The sequence below is a fragment of the Rhinolophus hipposideros genome, assembly GCF_964194185.1.
Source record: "Rhinolophus hipposideros genome assembly, chromosome: 15".
In the NCBI taxonomy this organism is placed as follows: Eukaryota; Metazoa; Chordata; class Mammalia; order Chiroptera; family Rhinolophidae; genus Rhinolophus; species Rhinolophus hipposideros.
The window spans coordinates 64,855,211-64,875,156 of NC_138061.1; the positions used below are offsets into that span (position 1 = coordinate 64,855,211).

The following is a 19,946-nucleotide window of genomic DNA, read 5'->3' on the forward strand; positions in this document are numbered from 1 at the left end:
AGATTCATAAAACACTGATATTTTATTGAATATTACAATTTTTCATGTTGTTTCTCAGCTGTACTAACTAGCCTAAGGTCATCACATTTATCTAATGTGACCAAATATTTTGTGACAATGCAGTCTTATAAATACACAGGACAACTATGGCTGTTATGCTTTTAATGGAGGGAGGTACAAAATGCATCAATGCAAAATACTTTTACATACTCATTAGCATAGTGATTAATGTAAATTTAGGAATACACTGTGTTAAACTTCAAAAACTACAAAGTTTCTTGCAACCTAAGATAATGGAAAGGCTCCTTAAGTTTTTACCCACCTTTATTATTCAAGTTCTAAATAGTGTCTGGGGTGACTGAAAATTAATAGGATTTTTTCAGCTGTGGTTCAAGAATTCTAATGAAGGTGTATGGCAAATGACACTGCCGGACCGTGAAGGTTCCCCAAAAGGGCTTTCCAGATCACATCACAAACTGAAAAGTTTTCCAATACCACATAGGCAAATTGAGTGGCTTCACAGTTTAAAGGCCTGGAAAGCAGCTATATCTTAGAGAATTTTAAAACATTATAAATCCCTTCTCTCTCCTACAGAGAAACTTTTTAAAGCATGGATGTGAGTTTAAGGTTATTGAGAACATGAATGGTTTTCATAAAGCTTCAATAAACACCCCAAGGCACAAGTGTTCAAAACAGCCTGTTCACTAAAACGTCACTGCATTGTACTTTTAGAGGTATAGGTATGCTGTGCTTGCAGTGAGAGGACAGAATTTATCCCTCGTTAAAAGCACCAGGTGTCAAGCTCAGCTTCCATTTACACAGGATGCACCAATAACCCTTAGGTAGGATAGTGAAGTTCAAGTACTGCATTCCAACGTGTCGCCTTTTCCTTTTTTTGATTAGTTGGCACTGGGGCTCTTTTGCCTGCAGTTCTTCAGAATATATTGAAAGAGGCTAGGACAACCCAGAATACCATCTTGAAGCAACACGGAGCTCTTCTAAAAGAGCTCACTAGACACTTCAATAACATTCAGAAAAGCAAAGAAAGACAAAATTTGCAGTAGCTAAATTTCTTTCAAAAAAAAAAAAAAAACACGCAGACTGACATATGGGCTAAAATATTTCATAATGTCAAAAATTGTTGATACACATTTTGGTAAGAAAAAAATCACTATATTCTCAAGGTTAATTATTTGTGAAATATACTATATATTAATTAAACAAAAGAATCATTTTCACCACTAAAGTTAGAAAACTCACAGCAAAGGAAGCAACTAAAGGGTAATTAAAGGTTAAGGAAGTTAACTGCTTTACAATACACCAACACAGCTTGGTTATAGACGTATTTAATTTTGAAAACTACAGTGTTTTAATGTGCTAGTAAGCACCCAGGTTGAGGAGCCATGGAGGCTGATGAGAGAGCTATCCACCAGGATGCTGTTTCTAGCCTAGGGGTGAACTCATGCTTCTGGAAGAAGGAACCATCACCTCAGCATTAACAAACAGCCTTTTCTTTTACACAGTAACTCATAATTTGATGACATTTCACTAGTTCAAAATTAGGCAAGAAAGAAACTAAGCTGACTGCTCAGACCCAGAAACACAATGATTTGGCAAGCTGTAGTCGGCTCATGGATGTGTGATAATTTGCAGAAAAGTTGCCTGACTCAAGTTCTCCATTCCTTCACATCTGGAAAGAAAAGGCCACAGATAACAAGTTACTTCATTGTAGCATAAAAGCGAATTTCTCCCCTCTTTAAAGTACTGACTGACTCATTTCTTAGTATGCTAGTAGAATCCACACAGACTCTTAAAATTCCCAACAGCTACATCATCTTTTATAAAGTTCAAATACATGAAATTCTATGGTCTCCCTCTCCCACCCTCACTTGGCTAATAAGGAATATGGTTCAATGGGCAATGTATGAACGCATATAAGATGAAACATTTATAAGCAGTAAATCTGTAACATTCACTAGTGGCATGTACCCACCTGTAGAGGAGTTCGGTACAACCACTTTTCTTTATCAACTTGAAGCTGCATACAGGCAAAGAGATCACAAACTGCTGGGAGGCCATAGCAGTCTGGGGGGAAGTTACGTTCCTCCTGTAGAGGCGAATTAAATAATACTTCCTGCAAGACAAAAAGGGTGGCTTTTACATGACAACTGGGAGGCATGAGACCAACTTATCTGCCAAATAATTTTCCCAATAGTGTGGTCTTGATAATGTAAATGTTGGGCATTCTAAAAATCAGGAGCAAGGGTGGTGATTGCTTTCTCTACCCCTAAATCTTTTTGGTAAATAGCAACAAAACTGGCTGGGTTTCTTCCTGCAGGGTGGGGGTTGGGACAATGTACAAAATGCACAAAATTTTGGAAAATGCACAAAAATTTCAGTCTGAATAATCATAAATCCTCCCATCTATTGCTAACATGGCACCAAAATTAATAAAGACAAGTTTAAGTTAATGTATTTAAGGATCTGGGCCATGTGCAAGGTTTGGGATTAAGAAAGCAAAACTGTTAAACCTATTTCAAATGGTGCTATACTGGTGTCTGCCCACCTTGGCCTTCTTTCGAAGTAGCCACTTGTCTTCTGCTGAGGATAACTGACTGAGGTTTCCTGTCTTCTTTGCTGGCAAGACCCAGTCGGCTGTGTTAAAGGGACACCAGGAAGAGGCCGCGGGGCTTGTAACGTTTTGCTTGCCAGCACTGTCCTCAGTACTAGGCACTTCCTTGGGACGCCCTTCTTTGCATGAGGGCGTGATGAGCCACTCGGACAAGGGACTGTTCCTTATGACTTGGAAGGAATCAGCAATTCTAGAAGGAACCATTGCCTTTAGTGACTTAGCTTGTTCTGCTGCCTCTTTTCTGGAAGGACAGAGCCACATGCTCAGGGAACCGATACATTTCTCAGCTTCAGATTTTGGTTCCACAGGCACACCATTTTTATCCTTTCCTTCTTTCTCCAGCAGCCACTTACAAAGAGCTTCCTTCTCACAATTTTCATCACACACGCACTCGGCAAAGCTTGTACAGGGCTCGTTGGCCTTGCAGACCTCCTCTACTTTATATGGGTCCTGATGGTTCTGGACAAGCCAATCCTCAATAATCATGCTGGGAGTGGACAAGGGTTTCTTGGCCTCCATGTGGTCATTCAGGCATTTCAGGTTGCCCAGGTTTTCAATCTCCACACCTTTGGGCTGGTTGCCCCGACAACTGGTACAGGAATCGGGCTTGAGAAGCCAATCATTCACACAATAGGACTCCTGGAACACCTGGAACAAGCGCTTAAACTTCTCAGTGGTTTCACTGCTGCCATTCCCAGGCTTTTCCAGCCTTTGGGATTCCTGGGGAGTCACCAGCCAATCAGAAAAGTCCACCTCATCAAGAAGCTCTAGATCGCCAACCTTCTCAATATCAGAAAAGGAATCAGTGGTAGAATTGCTGGTACACTTTTGGTAAATCGGTTTTTCAGGAAATTGTTGCTGACTCTTGTGGAGCCAGTTTTCCAAGCCCTTTCGGTTGCCCCAGACATTACTGAAGAAATTGAAGGCTCTGGCAGAAGTCTACACAAAAAGTACACAATGTCAGTTCACCAGAACATTCTGACTGCTTTGGTATTCAACAATGAAAGCGTTCTAACTGCGTATTTACTGCATTGCCCAATGTTTGTAAATTAAGTATACAAAGCCAAGAGACAAGGGATTTCTCTGTTGTGATATTAAAATACGAGTACATAAAAATTTTAATTTTCTGGGCGGGCGGATGGCTCAGTTGGTTAGAGAGCGAGCTCTTCACAAGGTTGCTGGTTCGACTCCCGCATGGGATGGTGGGCTGCGCCCCCTGCAACTAGACTGAAAATGGCAACTGGATTTGGAGCTGAGCTGCACCCTCCACAACTAAGAATGAAGGACAACAACTTGACTTGGAGCTGATGGGTCCTGGGAAAACCATACTGTTCCCCCAAATAAAGTCCTGGAAATACAATACACACAGTTCCCCTTCCCCAATAAAATCGGGGGCGGGGGGGGGGGAATTCTGCAGTTTAAAAAAACTGAAAAATGTTAATGGCAAACTAGGAGAAATCATGTGTAGCATATTTGACAGAAAAGACGGAAGTTTTACATAATATGCCTTTATGAATAAAGAAGACAAAAATGAGCAAAGGATATGATTAGGCTAGTCATCAAAAAAGGCTAATAAACATGAAAAATGTTCATCCTCCTTAGTAATCAACAAAACTCAAAACAAAACAGTTATTTTGTGTCAAATTCAGAGAGAAAAAAAAAAACTTCAGTATGACTGCCACTATTAGAGAAGTTGCAGGGAAGCAAGTGCCCTCAATACTCTGATGGCGGGACTATAAATTAGTATCAATTTCCTAGAAAGCCAAGGCTGGCAATATGTATCCAAAGTCTTAAAGGGTATGCAGAATTGTATATAGGAATGCAATGTCTAGGAATTTACTCCTACGGAGCTAACCAAGAATGAATACAAATAATTAGCTCCTGGATGTTTAGAGGAACTCTGTTTATATCCAGAAACAATGAAATTTAAGTTATAGCCAATCAATGAAATATTATATACTACTAAGGATTTTATGGAAGAAATATATTCATGCTTTATTAGTGAAAACGATCTGCTAGCCAAAATAGGATTTACAGAATGATTATTTTAAAGTGTATGTACTCTGGTTTCTCTTCAGATCGTATAAATCTTCACCTTTTACTAAAGATTATTTTAAAGTGTATGTACGGATAGAAAAATGAAGTACATAAAAATTACAGTGGTTGTCTCTGCATGTTGGGATTATGGGCTTGTACTTCTGAAGAGGTGTTACTATTGTGATAGAAAAATATATGTTTCTAGACTAGAACGAAAGACTAAACAAAGACATATACTCTCAGTTACTAACTAACCCCATCTGCTACTATATCTACCTCAAAAACAATAAAGCAGCAACACACCTGACTATTCTCCAAGGTCTGCTTCTGGGTGAGCCAGTCCTGGAGGTTGGTGCTGGGTGTGTAAGGAGCCTGACGACCACTGGCAGGTTTGCTTCCAAGGAGCCATTCACTGAGAGAGACAGCTGGGGTGCTGGATGCTGACTTCTGCTAATCACACAATATTTTGCTGCTTAACGAGGCAATATCAAATGCAGTAGAAAGTTCACGAGAAAAGCAGGAGATCCACGCTCTCCAATCTTAATTTACCACTGACCTTGTACAAGTCACATGACTTGCCTAAGCCTCCATTTTCACAATTATAAAACAAGCAGTATAGCTGATCTCCAGGGTTCTTCTCAACTCAAAACATCTAGAAACCTATATTTGCATTGCCTTTAGAAGTAAATCATCTCTGTGCATTATAGAGAGAAGGACCCCCAAGAGAGAACCAACCCAATCAAGAGACCTAATGACAATTTCTTATGAACTAATCGACAACAATTACTTTCTCTCTTATTCAACACCTATAAAACCTCTGAATTTCTATTTGACATTCAGTTTCAAGGGAAGCCTTTAATTGTAGAAACTAACTCATTACCTCTGGTGCCTTTTTATAAACGGTAGCAAAAAACAGTGATTTAGTCAAAACCCAAAAGAAATACAAGTCAAGTAATAACTCAGTTATGAGAAACAAAGTGACATTTTTACCTGCTCTGGCAATGATATAGAGCCTCTTTTCTCCAGGAAGGGCCCAACATTTGATGAACTAGCATGAGCCATCAAGTGCTCAGGAATTTGCTGTAAAATAAAAACGAATTAATTGTGTTTATTAATGTTTTACTTTCATCCCCCAAAAAAGTAAAATTGTAGTTCCCAAATTTTAAAAGTATTAAGCAAAGCAATACCATTTCATTAGAATAATCTTTACAATAAATCCAATGACCTACGAAGTAGTTATCAAATCTGGGACTTCTCTACCAGTTAACTATTGTCATATGGTATCTTCACCAGAATTGGTATTACTACTTTAACAAGACCCAAATGAGACCATGTTTGGTTCTTTAAAGACCATTCAGGGCTGGGTCGATGGCTCAGACGGTTGGAGCTCCGTGTTCCTAACTCCAAACTGCTGGTTCGATTCCCACATGGGCCAGTGGGCTCTCAACCACAAGGTTGCCAGTTCGACTCCTCGACTCCCGCAAGGGATGGTGGGCAGCACCCCCTGCAACTAATAATGGCAACTAGACCTGGAGCTGAACTGCACACTCCACAACTAAGACTGAAAGGACAACAACTTGACTTGGAAACAATCTGGAAGTACACACTGTTCCCCAAGAAAGTCCTGTTCCCCTTCCCCAATAAAATCTTTAAAAAAAAAAAAGAAAAAGACTATTAAGACATAAATTATATAATATGTCAAAGGTATTTAAAAAATGAATTCTAGAGATTATCCATGAGACAATACCACATTCCAAGAACTATCAGACCAGTGCTCCATAGACTTAATCAGAACATGAAATTTCTGAAGTCTACCAAATTCTGAGCAGAGTCAGCATTCACAGTACAAATATGATGTGTTTAAGGCCCCTGTGAGGCTGTGGGCCTGCAAAGAGCCCTCCGAGATCATGTTTACTCACAATGCTCTTGAGGGACCCAAATGTGGTAATGGCTTGACGCAGGGCCGCTGTGTCTGCTTCGAAGAGAAGGACGGTCGAATCTTCAGGTTTGAGGGTCAAACTGCCCAGTCTGGAGAAAAAAAATAAATAAAACCTGCCTACTTTTAAGGAATATCCATTTTTACTTCATCCAAAACGAAAGCCAAATTATAAATTATTTTAAACAATCATACTTTTCTAAGAATCTCAACCAAAGATAGATGACTTACCCACGTACGAAGTATAATATTAAATATATAAAGATGATCTTATCCCAGGACTAGAGAAGTCAAGTTAAGTCCAACACATGCAATAAGTTACAATATTGACTTTTTTTGGATACACCAAAGTCAAAGAGCCAAAATATAAAATAAGCAAAAAGGGCCATTACCTCTCCAGGCACATGGAGACCTGATTGGCTAGATCCTTGTTTTGGGTGCACTCCAGTTGATGAATGAGACAATTGAACTGGCCCAGTAACTGTAAGAAAAATTAAACCCTCTAGCCACAATGATACGAAAAGCACCATGTTTATCCAAGTTAACAAATAGCACCTGAGATTAAACTCTTTATCTGATCTGTATTAATGCTACATTATAGGAAGGACATTGTCCGGAACCTGGAAACCATAGGAAACTAATTTCATACAGCCTTGCAGCCGCCTTACCCAGTAGAGCTGCTGGGCCTGCTGCTGAAGCGTCTCCTCTTTAAGCTGATAGATGAGATCTACCTGTTCATATAGCCACACCTCACGGCTTCGAAGGCATTCCAGGTGACGGCTTATGCAGCTGTGAATCTGGGCTTTGACCTAAGAAACATGTATTAGTTTCACTAGTGTTACAAACCCAAAGAATGGTGTTTCCCACAGAACTGTGACGTTCTTAAATTTCTGGGGGTTACAAATCCTTTTTATTATCCAATGACATCTACAGAGCATCTCCCCAGAAAAATGCATATACTCAAAATTTTGCCTATAATTTCAGGGTTTAGTGTCCCAAAGACCCAGGGGCCCAGTTTGAGAATTCCAGCCATAAAGGCAGACTTCAGCTCTGAAATCCTCCTTCAATACCTCTCCCTCCCAAGAGGATCAGGTTTATGTTGGGCATCCTAAAGTAATCAGGAGAAAAGACTCGTATGTCTCGTAATACTGATCCCCATCAGTTTCCCATATAATCTGAAAACCTATAGTTTCACAAATTTGTAAGTAAGACAAGAGTATTGGCTTAATAGCTAGCCTTTATCTCATTCTCACCCGACAAACGAGCGATCCGTTCACAGTACGCTACTTCAGTAAAGAGATGTGCCACTACATGTCAAGGGCCACAGACCACTAGAGTAGATGGTTTAAGTACAAACTAAAGGTTTCTGGAAGTATAAACAGTGATTCAAAAGGGAGATAAATATAAAAATCCGAAGGAAAAAAATCAAATCAGCAATATATTATCGATGAGAATCCCCATTAAGATACTATTCTAAAACACATTCTTCTGTACAATACAGCTGGATTTTAAAGTCATGTTGTGCTACCTGGTCTACCCACTCACCAAGAAAATATTATTAAACCAATAGAATGAACATACTTGTATTTAATTCTGGCTTGTTCTAAGATAAAGTCATTTATAGAACCAGGCCACCACCAAAACCATGCCACCGCCAGGTTAAAAGATGGCAGAGGTCAGGCTGCTGTGCCATCATCCTTTATGCATCAAGGACATAACTCAGCAGGATACTGCTCTTGCATTTTGCTATTTCTGTACTGATGGCAGAGCTTGGCACAGAGGCCATACTGAGAAGCAATCCAAAATGCATTAGAAAGTTAATTCTCCAAGGTGGTACAAGGTTTTCCAGACCCTTCTAACAAGTGCTTTGCTGCCCTTTGGAAACAAAGGCATCACCATTGTCAGCAGACCATGCAAGGCCTGGGGTGAAACTCCTTGGTTGGCACTGACAGCCAAGCCCGCGGCCATACTCTAACCATCCCTGTGCTAAGTCCAGACAAGGCAAGTGAAAAGCACACGTTCTACCTCTCGCAAGTTATCTTTAATTTGCTGTTCAGCCCGGAGGACTCCACCAATAGCAAGCTCCAAGTCCCTCCGTGCATCACAACACCTCCAAAGGGGTTCTCTAGAACTGGAGCCATTCTGGTCCTGGGAAGTACTCATTCTGCTCACTGCTCCTTTAAAAGAAAAAAGAACAATCCAATTGCACCATAATTACAACCCAAAACCACCTTTCCACCCCCAAATGATCATTCCAACCAGCTCCCAGTTACTAACACTTAGATCACTTCCAGCAGAGGACCTGGCACATAGTGTATCCTTCATAAACACTGCCTCCCCCTCCCTGCCCACCACTGTGTTCCTGTCGTAAGAGTCTATGAATCTGCTTTAGTAACACTTTACATGGGAACAGATATTTCTGAAAAAAAATACACTAATTTTTCTGAAATCAATAAGGCATACAGCCTCCAAAAAGTTAAAACAACACTAGAATGTAAGTTTCTTTCTATTTGTAACACACATGAAGTCACAGAGGGCATGTATTCTTGTTTTACAGATTTAGAAGCGAAGACTAAAAGGTCTAAAGCATCCATAATTACTTTTGAAAAAAGCTGCCAAAAAAAACACACAACTCAATAAACAGAGTTTAGAACATTGCTTAGATCTGGCATGTACCGAAATTTTTTCAGAAGATGGAATTTTCATTTATTTCCTCTTTTCTTTTTTCAGTGTTTGTTTTGTTGTTGTTTGTTTGTTTTTAATTTAGAAACAATGTAGAGATGGTCTCACAGCTAGGAAGCTAACAGAATAGTTTCATAGGATTCTGATATAAAGGAGGTACAGAAATTAGTGTGGGAAACTATAGAGAGTTCTCTAACAAGCTCAGCGTTAGAGATAAGAAATAGAAGTGGATAGAACAGCACATAATCAAAGATATAATGACAGGAGACTGGGACAGAAGAGTGTCACAGATGCAATGAAGTAAAGCTTGACAGAAGCCTCTGCTGTCGATCCTGGGTAGATCTAAAATCAAAGAAGGCCTCTAAACATGCAGAAAACGAAAGCAGTGATCACTGTAGCCCAGCATGGGTTCCCTAAGCCCTGTGTCACCAAAGTGATTTCCCCCCTGGATCGTTTTACGAAACTGGCCAGTCAATGTCACGTTGTACACACGATATACCTGGACAATAGGACTGTGACAAGGCTGCATGCTACCTTTGTAGACAAAGTGAATATGGGCTAAAATGAAGTACAACTAAATCAGAAGATTATTTTTACAAAGTACTCAAAGGAGAATGGACTGAAGCCAGACTGTAAGTTTTTAGAGGTATGTCCCTATTTTTCCCAGTTACTCAACTGTTTTCCCTAATGACTTGGAAGAAAACATAGTAGTCAGACATTAAAGTTGGAGATAACATGAGTCTGTGAAAGAAAGATTCCAAAATGATCTCTACAAGAGGTTGTATCTTATCAAATGTAAATTTTTTGAAGATGAATGTGGTGGGACAAAGTGGAAGAGAATAAATTTTTTAGAGGACGGAGATTTTTAACTGAAATGATGCTGTATGTGAGTTAGCAGTATGCTGGCTCTGAGGAAAATATAACTTACACACTATTGGACTGAATTGATTACAAGTACAGCATTTGTCACAGGACTAATCTGTTCCATGTTTATCAGACTAAATTTGGAATTTCCTTCTGAATAACACACTTTAGAAAGAAGCATTTAGAAATGGGAAAGAGGCCTCAAAACTATGAAAACCTTCTCCAGAAGGGAGGCTGTTTAGCCTTGATAAGAGAAGTCTCTGGGAGGACATGATTACTATTCTCAAATTTCTCAAGATGTGTCAAATACAACCGTTTAGTCACACTTTACATGGGAACAGATATTTCCCATGTAATCTCATGTAACAAAGTATGTGTGTGGGGGGGAGGTATCTGAGGCAGTGTATGAAAGAACTTCCCAACAACAGTCCAGAAGGCCTCAGAGAAGCCAGCTTTCAGTGGAACAGTAGCCTGCCACATGCAGTCCTCCAAATGGCTGGCTGCTCATCTGGGCCCAGGGAACTTTGGCTTCAAGTGCATTTTCAGGCCTAAGTTTAGAGCCAGGTAGCTGGCTAGAATCTGGAAAGGGACAGAATCAGTGTGATCCCCACCCTCTGAAATAAAACTGCGGAAAGAAGCCCAGCAGGCTTTCTTTGGCCATCTCAGCAAAAGATTCACATTCAGCAACTACAGGCTTTCTATAAAAAAAACTGAAAGACTCAGGAAACTTTCTAACTTCCCCTTACTATTTTTTTCCTCAGTCTGTTTCCCCAGGATTTGACAGGAATCCTTGAAATTTTTTCCAACCCTTGAAAACACTTTGCTGCCTTCTTTTTCACACTGTAAGCTGCTCTGTTTTAAGTACAGACATTAGTGTACACTTGGTACACACTGTAGAGACTTTGGAAAACGGCTGTATAACACCAGTAAACTGTTGGCTCAGATGTAGAAAGCGAGAGTGCCACCTCATTGCCACAAGTTGCTTCACTTGGCACTTAGTTACACGCAAGGCAAGTTCAGCTGTCTTTCAAATATATTCACCAAACCTCACCTGTGCCGAATTTCCCACTCTTAGGTCCTCACCGTCTGTGTGAAATGCCACAATGCCTGGCACAATGGAAAATGTAATCAAAAAATTAAAATGTTGCTTCACAAAGTCAAAACCCCAGTGCTCTAGACCATGTAGAAGACAAATTTAAATGCATACAGTGATGACTGTATTCCCTAAAGTAACAACTCTTCTCAATTCAATCACATGTACTATATAAAACTGCCTAACAAGAGTAGAACATGGCAAAAGTACACAAATTGAAATGTCCTCTTATCAGTTATGAACAGAAGGTAGGGTGAGATTTGAAAGTTACAAAACTGATTTTTCCCCACATACTAATCACGTTTTCAAATTAAAATGAGTGTTATCCTTCAAAACAGTCATCTTGTTAGAATAAGGTCTTTAGAGCCCATTTGTCAGCCACTAAGGAGATGTGCTTCATTTCACTGTGGCCAGTCCCAGGGTGCTCGTCCCTTTGTTGCCCTTGGCTCTGCCCCTCCTCTCCCTCACGAGTCAGCTTCCAAAGCCTAGATCCCAGGAAGAGAGGTGTGGAAAGCTTGTCCTCTTGTACTGCAGAGAGGACGAAGCCCTCAGGGCGAAAAACGAAAACTTCACTACACTAGTGAACTCAAAGCACAGTGAGGTGACGCCTGAGCTAGCTACGCAACGCCACATCCAGAGACCTGCGTGAGGTAACTGGTTCTAGTTCACACGGGCACTTTCAGGTCCAAGTGCCAGTGTAGCGAGCATGATGGTTAAGAGGTTACTTTGAGGTCTGACAAACCAGAATTCCAACTGCATCTGCAAGCTTGCGATCCATAAACTAATTAACTTCTCCCACATCAATTTCCCTGGAAAAAATGGAGAAAATGAAAGCAGCTACAAAGGCCTGCAGTGACGTTAAAGTGTGACATTTCTGCCTATAAGTACTTAATCCAGCCCCTGTACTTTTTAACGCTCTAGTTGTTATGTTACTCGGTTCAGCCGAGTTAAAGGAGTTATGGGGACCTTACGAACTTCCTCCATCTTTGGACTATAGAAAGGAACACTAATGCCAAAGAAAGCTTTGAAGTGATGAAGCCCTTACTTACAATCATGTAGCCATTTATCAACTCAATAGTCTAAACCAAGTATGCACACTTCTGCCTGTTTTCTTTCCTGTAGAAAGACTGGACCAAATCAGCTCTAATTCTAAAAGTCAAATCAATGAAAGACTACTAAAAATGTCTTTCCATATTCACCTTTCCCATCAAAACTACTGCCCTGCCACTGTCCAAAGAGAATTGCCTTAAAGGTAATTTTTTGAGACAAAGTTAAAAGTTTAAGTCCTTTCTAAAAAAGGGCAAAGCCTGCATCTAGGCTTTGGGGGAGGGAGGAGGAAGAAACACACATACCCCTCAAATAATAAATAAAGCTCCAGGAAAACCTGGAGCTTTCCTCAAAGAGGAGCTCTACAAACTTTATTTGCCATATTTGCACAATGCTTTGCACAAATCTAGTTATCAAGTCTGAAGATCATGGAAACAGAATTGAGCAACTAACCACAAATAAAGCTAAGTCATCATCATATGGCTTAACCATAAAATTTCCAAAGAGCTATGACCCTCTTGTGACCAACACAAACCACAATCTGAAGTTGAAAAAAAACTTGACCATCTCTTTAGTACACTGCTCTCATTTTATAGATGAAGCCAGCAAGGCCCAGATAGTTTACGTGACACATCTAAAGGGCCACAGCCATAACAGGTAGGTTTGGGTTCCTAAGGTCTAGTCCTGGGTTCTCTCTCTGTCCAGCTTGTTCTTCCTTTAGTTCATTATCATCACTCATAAATTATTTTTATTTTCCTGGCATCCAAATCATTGCTAGAAACCCAAGCCCTTAAAAAGCAATCCACAGAATACCCATGTGTTCTCTGGATTACTAAATTCGAAATACTAACTGCCAATTTCATTATCTTTGATGAGGCAATATCCTGGACCATATGTACAAATTTTCAGGAAAAAAATTATGAAACAATTATTCCACATTCAATTTTACCTTGAGACATTTTTTCTTTCACACGCTCCTTCAGTTAAAAAAAATAAAAATGTTTAGTATCATATTAATTAACTCGAAGATTACATGTATCTTATTCTAGCCCACTTTTAGTTCTTTATCAAGACTAATTTCTGAAATTCAGGATGTGCTTCTCCGTAATTTTTTTAAAACCACGCAAATAAAGGAGAATGCCTGAAGAGACTTAAACAAAGCAAAGCAATAATGAAACCACGAGAGCATATTTTAAGATTGCTCAGCACTTCAGAGCTTACTGCGCTCAGATTTGTCTACCTTTATACAAGCCTGAGCAATCAATCCCAGCACTTCAACTTTCCGAAGCAGTCACGGAAAACTGACCACAAAGTTGGGCTTTACCATCTAACGCTAAGCCAGGCTTTTCTAGTTCAAAGCAACAGTGGCTCAAGGGACTTTCCAGGTTCTCCAACACTTTCTAAGAGAACAGTCACCCTGCCAAGCCCAGGTCCCTGGAAGCCGCAGCCGCGCCTTCACGCCCGGCTTCCGAGCGGGCACGGTCACGCTCACTACGCATGCGCGCAGCCCCGGCGGGGCCCCGCCGGCCAGCCCACCCGGACGGCTCCGCCGCGGCCCTGGGCTGCCCCACGTACCTCCAAGGCCAGGTCCCCGCCGCGCACGCTGCTCGGCAAGCCGGAGGCTGCTCTAGGCAGGCCCTGGGGGAAGAAAGGTCCCCAAGAGCACGGACTACGCCCCGCCCCGCTCACGCCACGGGCGGCAACGAACAGAGGGCGGGAGCGCGCACGTCGGCGACGGGGCTGCAGGCCCCGCCCTCTAGGGCACGCACTCCGCCCTCCCGGGCACGCACTCCGCCCACCCGGGCACGCACTCCGCCCTCCCGGGCACGCACTCCGCCCTCCCGGGCACGCACTCCGCCCTCCCGGGCACGCACTCCGCCCACCCGGGCACGCACTCCGCCCTCCCGGGCACGCACTCCGCCCTCCCGGGCACGCACTCCGCCCTCCCGGGCACGCACTCCGCCCTCCCGGGCACGCACTCCGCCCTCCCGGGCACGCACTCCGCCCACCCGGGCACGCACTCCGCCCTCCCGGGCACGCACTCCGCCCACCCGGGCACGCACTCCGCCCTCCCGGGCACGCACTCCGCCCTCCCGGGCACGCACTCCGCCCTCCCGGGCACGCACTCCGCCCTCCCGGGCACGCACTCCGCCCTCCCGGGCACGCACTCCGCCCACCCGGGCACGCACTCCGCCCTCCCGGGCACGCACTCCGCCCTCCCGGGCACGCACTCCGCCCACCCGGGCACGCACTCCGCCCTCCCGGCAGCCCCAGGCCCCTAACCTCCCGCGAGGGGCGGACGTGCGCCCCTCCTGCTCCGGCTCCTCTCCAGCCTCTCTCCGGCCTACCTGCCCCAGCGTTTGGCCTGCGCGCACCCCTTCCAAGCCGCAAATCGTTAAGACGTCTATGATTTAAGGATTTTGCTGCTAATCACTACAGAAGAAGAACAAACGTGGGGCAGTCAGGCTTACCGACTTATAACATTATTGGAATCTTCCTGGCCAATACCTTACCACTCCAAGATGACCACTGTCAGCCCAGCTGGGGTTCAGCCCTGGGCTTTTACTTCAGGCTGTCAGACACCTCGCATCCTTGACACACCTCTAACTGTTGCCCCACCCCCACCCCGTGTGTGTGTCCCTCCTCTTTCTAGCTCTCTCTCCCCGTCTCACCCCCTCCCCCCGCCGAGCCTCAGTTCAGTTATACTTTAACACTCGTGGATGCTTTTCATTCAACAAAAGTTGACTGAGTACTTACCAGATGCCGAGCACCATTCTCGGTGCTGAGAATACACAAGTAAAATTGAGAGTCCTACCCGGACAGCCAGTAATACACAGTAGTGAAGAGAATGGCCTCTGGAACTAGACCTGGCTCTGCCTCTTAGATGCTGGGTAACGTCAGTTAACCAATATATGCCCCAATTTCCCATCTATAAAATGGGAGACAATAACGGAAAAAACTCAAAGAGAATTATGTGAATTAATATATGTAAAATGTTTAGGACACTGCCTGGCACAGTGTTTCCGGTCTGATTATGATGTTCATGGCACTTCTAGTTTGGTGCCCCTTTCTCCAAAAATCCTTATAGTCTGCATATCCAATCAGACCAGAAGACAAAATACAGACAGCACTGTCATTCCCTTTCAATTAATTTTTTAAATGTGAAATACTTGCTCTTGTCTTTGCACATGAACCTATTTTGTAAATAGTAAGAGTTAATAAAGCAAAAAACAGGTAACACTAAAGGCCATCACCCACAATTAAGCATCCTTCAGATTTCAGATGAATAGTTATTGGAGGTGCCCGCTTTATCTGTTATGCACAGTTTCTGGGATCCCGTTTCAGATATTCATTAACAAAAATAATGAGAAAACAATTTCACTCTTAATTCAAAATATTAGATAACACATTTTGTAAGTGTACAAAAAAACACTAGACATACCTCTAAAAGTTAAAATTTTATGGCCCTTTGTACTTTAAGTCAATGGCTAGAAAGGATGAATTTTCAGTCTGTTAAAATATAACCGATGCCAAGAACTTTCATCTTTTATGTGCCCCTATAAAATAGTCATAACGTAAATACAGCTGAAACTTAGTGTGGATGGTCACTATGTCCTCATCAAAAGATCCTGACCAAAGCTTCAGCACACAAAATGTTCCAGCTCTCCCTCCCTTGAACTTCCACTGAGTTACACAATTATTGGGAGTCAGTGTTTATTCTATCAGCTTATGCCAGCGTTAGCTGTTACTACAATGATGTGATTTATTAAATATTACATAAACATAAAAAGACTGGGGGAAAAAATCATAAAAATCTATCAGAATTCTGCATTCAGACCACTTGGCAGGCACCTCTTTACTCCCTTAAGCTGAATTATTTGCCCTTGGATCTTTATAAAATGTTTAGGTTCTAAAGGGGAAAAATTCATAAAGCATTTTACCTCTCTTCTGCTTCAAGATTTTTACACTGTCTCAGAACAAAAGAACCATCCATTTCCTACCAGATCATGTCATCTAAAGAGAGCGTAAACAGTAACTCTCCAATGGTTCCACACTTGCCTACAGGATGCAGTCCAAATTTCTTATAAAGACAATAAAGGTCTCTATTTTCTGGCTTCAGCCTGACTCCTGCATTCTCCCCAGAGCAGCCACCAACACCATGATCTGCCAGACAGCTGTCCCGTGCGTAGTCCAGGCTGGTTCACCTTGTCCAGCTTGGTCTCTCAGCTTTCTCTGCCAGCAATGGCAGTTCCTTCCTTTCTCCCCATCTGTCACTTTTCTGACTATGCTCAAGTCACAGCCACTACTAAGCATTTCCTGACCAAGCACCCGTCCCTCAATAGTTTTGGTCAATCAAGTTAGTTGCTGCGTCCCCTTGGCCCTCTGCAATCTCACAGGTTTCCAGCATGACACCTGTAACACGTTACCCTTATTGTCACATATCTGTCTCCTTAGCCTGAGAGCTCCCCAAGAGAAGAGACCCTATATTATTTGGCTTTGTACACCTAATGCTGAACAGACAGCCTGGTATCGGTATGTTGGTATTACCAACCCCTTTCACAGTCCATGTGCTCTACTGCACTGACACAAAGAGAATGGTGTCCTTGGAGTTATGCAATGCTGTGGTCCTAAACTCAACAGAGGCTTCATGCATGTTTGAATAAATGAATAAATGATAAACAAATGCTTAAATTAAGACCAGCTACAATAAGTAAGGTATAGTTTTGCTTTAAACACAGATAATCAACTTGACGTCCCACTAAGGCCTGCATTATTTCAGGAAGATTTTTCAAACGTGGAAATGTTTCTAGCATAACTATTACTTTCAGTTTTCTTTCAAACAAGACAAAATTGGCAAGGATATTGCCACTGAAACCATGACTCCAAGATAGACACAGAGATAAAGTGTCTTTCCTGACGCTAGACCCTTCAAAACTCAGCTAAACAGATCCACAAGCACCAGCATGTTTGTCAGTAAAATGGGAAATAGTGCTGTATTTACAGCCACCCCTGGATTTTTTTGCTCAGATTTTGCAGTGCCACAGAAATTCCAGCTGACATCACAGAAGTTTAGTAGGCTTTCAGAACAGGGGCCCTGCCCAATCTTCAACTTGAAACTTCTTACCATAATATAGACAAGGATAGAAAAACATGTTATTTATCTGCCATTACAGTAATAATACCACTTTATCCCGATTTTATATGGTAAACATCTTGTGGTTTTCCCCCCACATAAGTAAACAACTGATAAAACATTTTCCCTCTTGTAAAGCCTGAGGACTAGCAATAATGACAAAATAAAAGTCACCATATACCAAAGATTATGTTCTTATGAAATCTGTAATCATCCAAGTATTAAAAGACTTAACATCTTATCTATGACCAAGCAGACAAACAAAATATTTTAACCTATCTTGTAAGTTATTCATTCCTTCACTGAACCAAATTATTACATTTAGTTATTAAGGCTTTATGTATTCATTCAACAGATATTTATTGAGTGCCTAAGCTGACATGTACCATGAGGGTCCCTTAGAACATAATGATGAACTTGCCATCTAGAGAATTTGTGCCACTGATTCACCAAAAATCTAGCAGAAAATACTAATTCTATGAAACAAGAGACAAATTTAAAAGTCCATCAGCAGCAACAATGAATGGCTGTGAATGTCTTCCAGTATGCTCACACTTACTCTATAAGGGAAACTATAAAACACTTGGTAAGTGGCTCTCAGGTTGTGGGAAGGATGTGTCAGAATATCCTGTGCAGTTTTATGAAGGCTTCACATAGGTTCCTGAGATTCTGGCACAGCTAAGCTGATTTACTGAAGGGGGGTGGGGTGGGAAGTCCTATGTAATTCTAAAATATCTCCTCCTCCTTTGAAAATCACATCTTCCTTTCCTTCCACAGTTCTCCATGCTTTCCCACTTTTAAAATACCTGTTTGCCCAAAATTAATAATGTAATTACAGAGTACACAAAATATCATAAAACTTTAAACCTCTAGGATTTTCCCTAGGGACCCAAGGACAAAAGTCCACATAAGAGACGGAAGGAGAAACAAAAGAAATGTTACTGTGCTAGACTTTACATATATTCTCACTTACAAATCCATAAGCTGGCAAACCTTGTTACGTGCGTACCCAGTAACTTGCCTACCCAGTAACTTGCCTAAGCCACAAAATACATGTATACAAAATACACCTCCACTGTAGCATCTGGGTAATGGGTAAGTCTTCCTGCAAGGGCCTGATGTTATTTAAAGTTCAGAAATGTCACACTGGGACCCCACTGCAGAAGTGAGCCAACTATGATTAGGTCCCCATCCTCACCCCAAGAAGTAACTCAAGAGTCTCATATTTCCAAATTACCCAGCGGGTGGTGGAAACAGTCACACTATGGTGTACCCACCCGTGATGAGAAAACAATACGAAATGGTACAGTGAAAAAACCCTCTTTGCATAAACCCTGGCAGTCTGACTTCTGCCATTCTTGATCACATCATCCCACGTTACACCACGTGGCGCACAAGACCATATAATTATTGTCCCTGACGTGGTGTTTAGTTCCATGAAAACAGGGCTGTGTCCATTTTTCTCATTGCTATGTCCTCAACACCCTGAACACATAGGCACTGAATAAATGACTGGGGGGGGAATGAATCAGTGAATGAGCAAGCCTCGCTCTTCTCATCTGTAGAAAAGGAGACAATCCAGCTACGTTGGCACAGAAGGCCGGAAAAACATCTGTCTCCTTAGCGTTCCCACCCAACAGGCTAGGAATGCATAGCCTCGGCCCGTTCTAGAAAACGGCCCCCCTCACTCCAAGAGACGCTGTGACAGGGAGCTGTCACACCCGGGGCCGGAGGGAAGGCGGCACGCAGGAGGCGGCGGCACGCAGGAGGCGGCGGCCGCAGGCCGAGTGTGGGTGGCCGGGCAGAGGGCAGGCAGAAGGCGGCCCACGAGCCGGGTGGGTCGCAGGAGAAACTGGCCTCACCAAGCCGGCGCAAGCCCGTGAGGCAAGCAGTCGTGGTCCTCGGACCAGCCCGGGGCTCCGGAGGGGGCGCCCCCGCCCGTCCTTACCAGCTCCAAGCGCAACTCCCGGCGACGCGAGGGGACCTTGCTCGGAGAGACACCAGCCGACACAAACCCAGGGCCCAATGGCGGAGTTCTCGCGAGACGCGGCCTTCCACCACACCTCACGCCACCCGGCTGACAACCTCGCGAGATCTCCGCTGGGGGTCAGCCCGGAGCGCGGTCCGCCCCCCGCAGGGCGCAGGCGCACGCGCAGGCGCACGCGCACGTTCTCTCCCCAGCTCTTGATCCCAGTCCTTTTGTCCTCACTGAGTAAGTCGGATTAAACGATTAAAGGAAACAAGCCTTTGCTGAAGGCAAACTCCGTAGGGAGGAATACCCTAAGTGATTCTCTCACACCAAATGTGCTCACAAGGTAGGTGTTATTTAGCGTTAACGTACGGACGCAAAAATAAATGTTAGATGACACAAAAGAACAAATACTATATGAGTCCACTTATATGAGGTCCCTGGAGTAGTCAAATCTATAAAGAGAAGATGGAAGGGTGTTTGCCACAGGCTTGGGGAAGGGGAATTACTGTTTAATGGGTACAAAGTTTCCGTTTGGGATGATGGAAAGTT

The 19,946-nt window shown here is 42.8% G+C and overlaps 1 protein-coding gene across 25 annotated transcripts; it reads right to left on the bottom strand.

Annotated features, from left to right (window-relative positions):
* Positions 1-145: 145 nt before the first annotated feature.
* NCOA4 (nuclear receptor coactivator 4) lies at positions 146-19,505 on the bottom strand. Of its 25 annotated transcripts, XM_081075211.1 has the most exons (15): positions 14,805-14,896; positions 14,640-14,724; positions 13,867-13,929; positions 13,241-13,268; positions 11,987-12,053; positions 11,203-11,258; positions 8,631-8,782; positions 7,274-7,414; positions 6,998-7,086; positions 6,589-6,697; positions 5,660-5,749; positions 4,973-5,116; positions 2,567-3,571; positions 1,994-2,134; positions 146-1,690 (listed from the first exon to the last, which is right to left on the bottom strand). In XM_081075211.1, exons 7-15 carry the CDS (start codon positions 8,766-8,768, stop codon positions 1,685-1,687), a joined length of 1,863 nt encoding a protein of 620 aa, XP_080931337.1. In that variant the 5' UTR covers positions 8,769-8,782; positions 11,203-11,258; positions 11,987-12,053; positions 13,241-13,268; positions 13,867-13,929; positions 14,640-14,724; positions 14,805-14,896; the 3' UTR covers positions 146-1,684. The 25 variants fall into 25 exon arrangements, with proteins under 25 accessions (XP_080931337.1, XP_080931334.1, XP_080931342.1 ...); XM_081075208.1 differs by lacking the exon at positions 14,640-14,724 and having other exon boundaries at positions 14,763-14,914; XM_081075216.1 differs by lacking the exon at positions 11,987-12,053 and having other exon boundaries at positions 14,805-14,888.
* Positions 19,506-19,946: the final 441 nt, after the last annotated feature.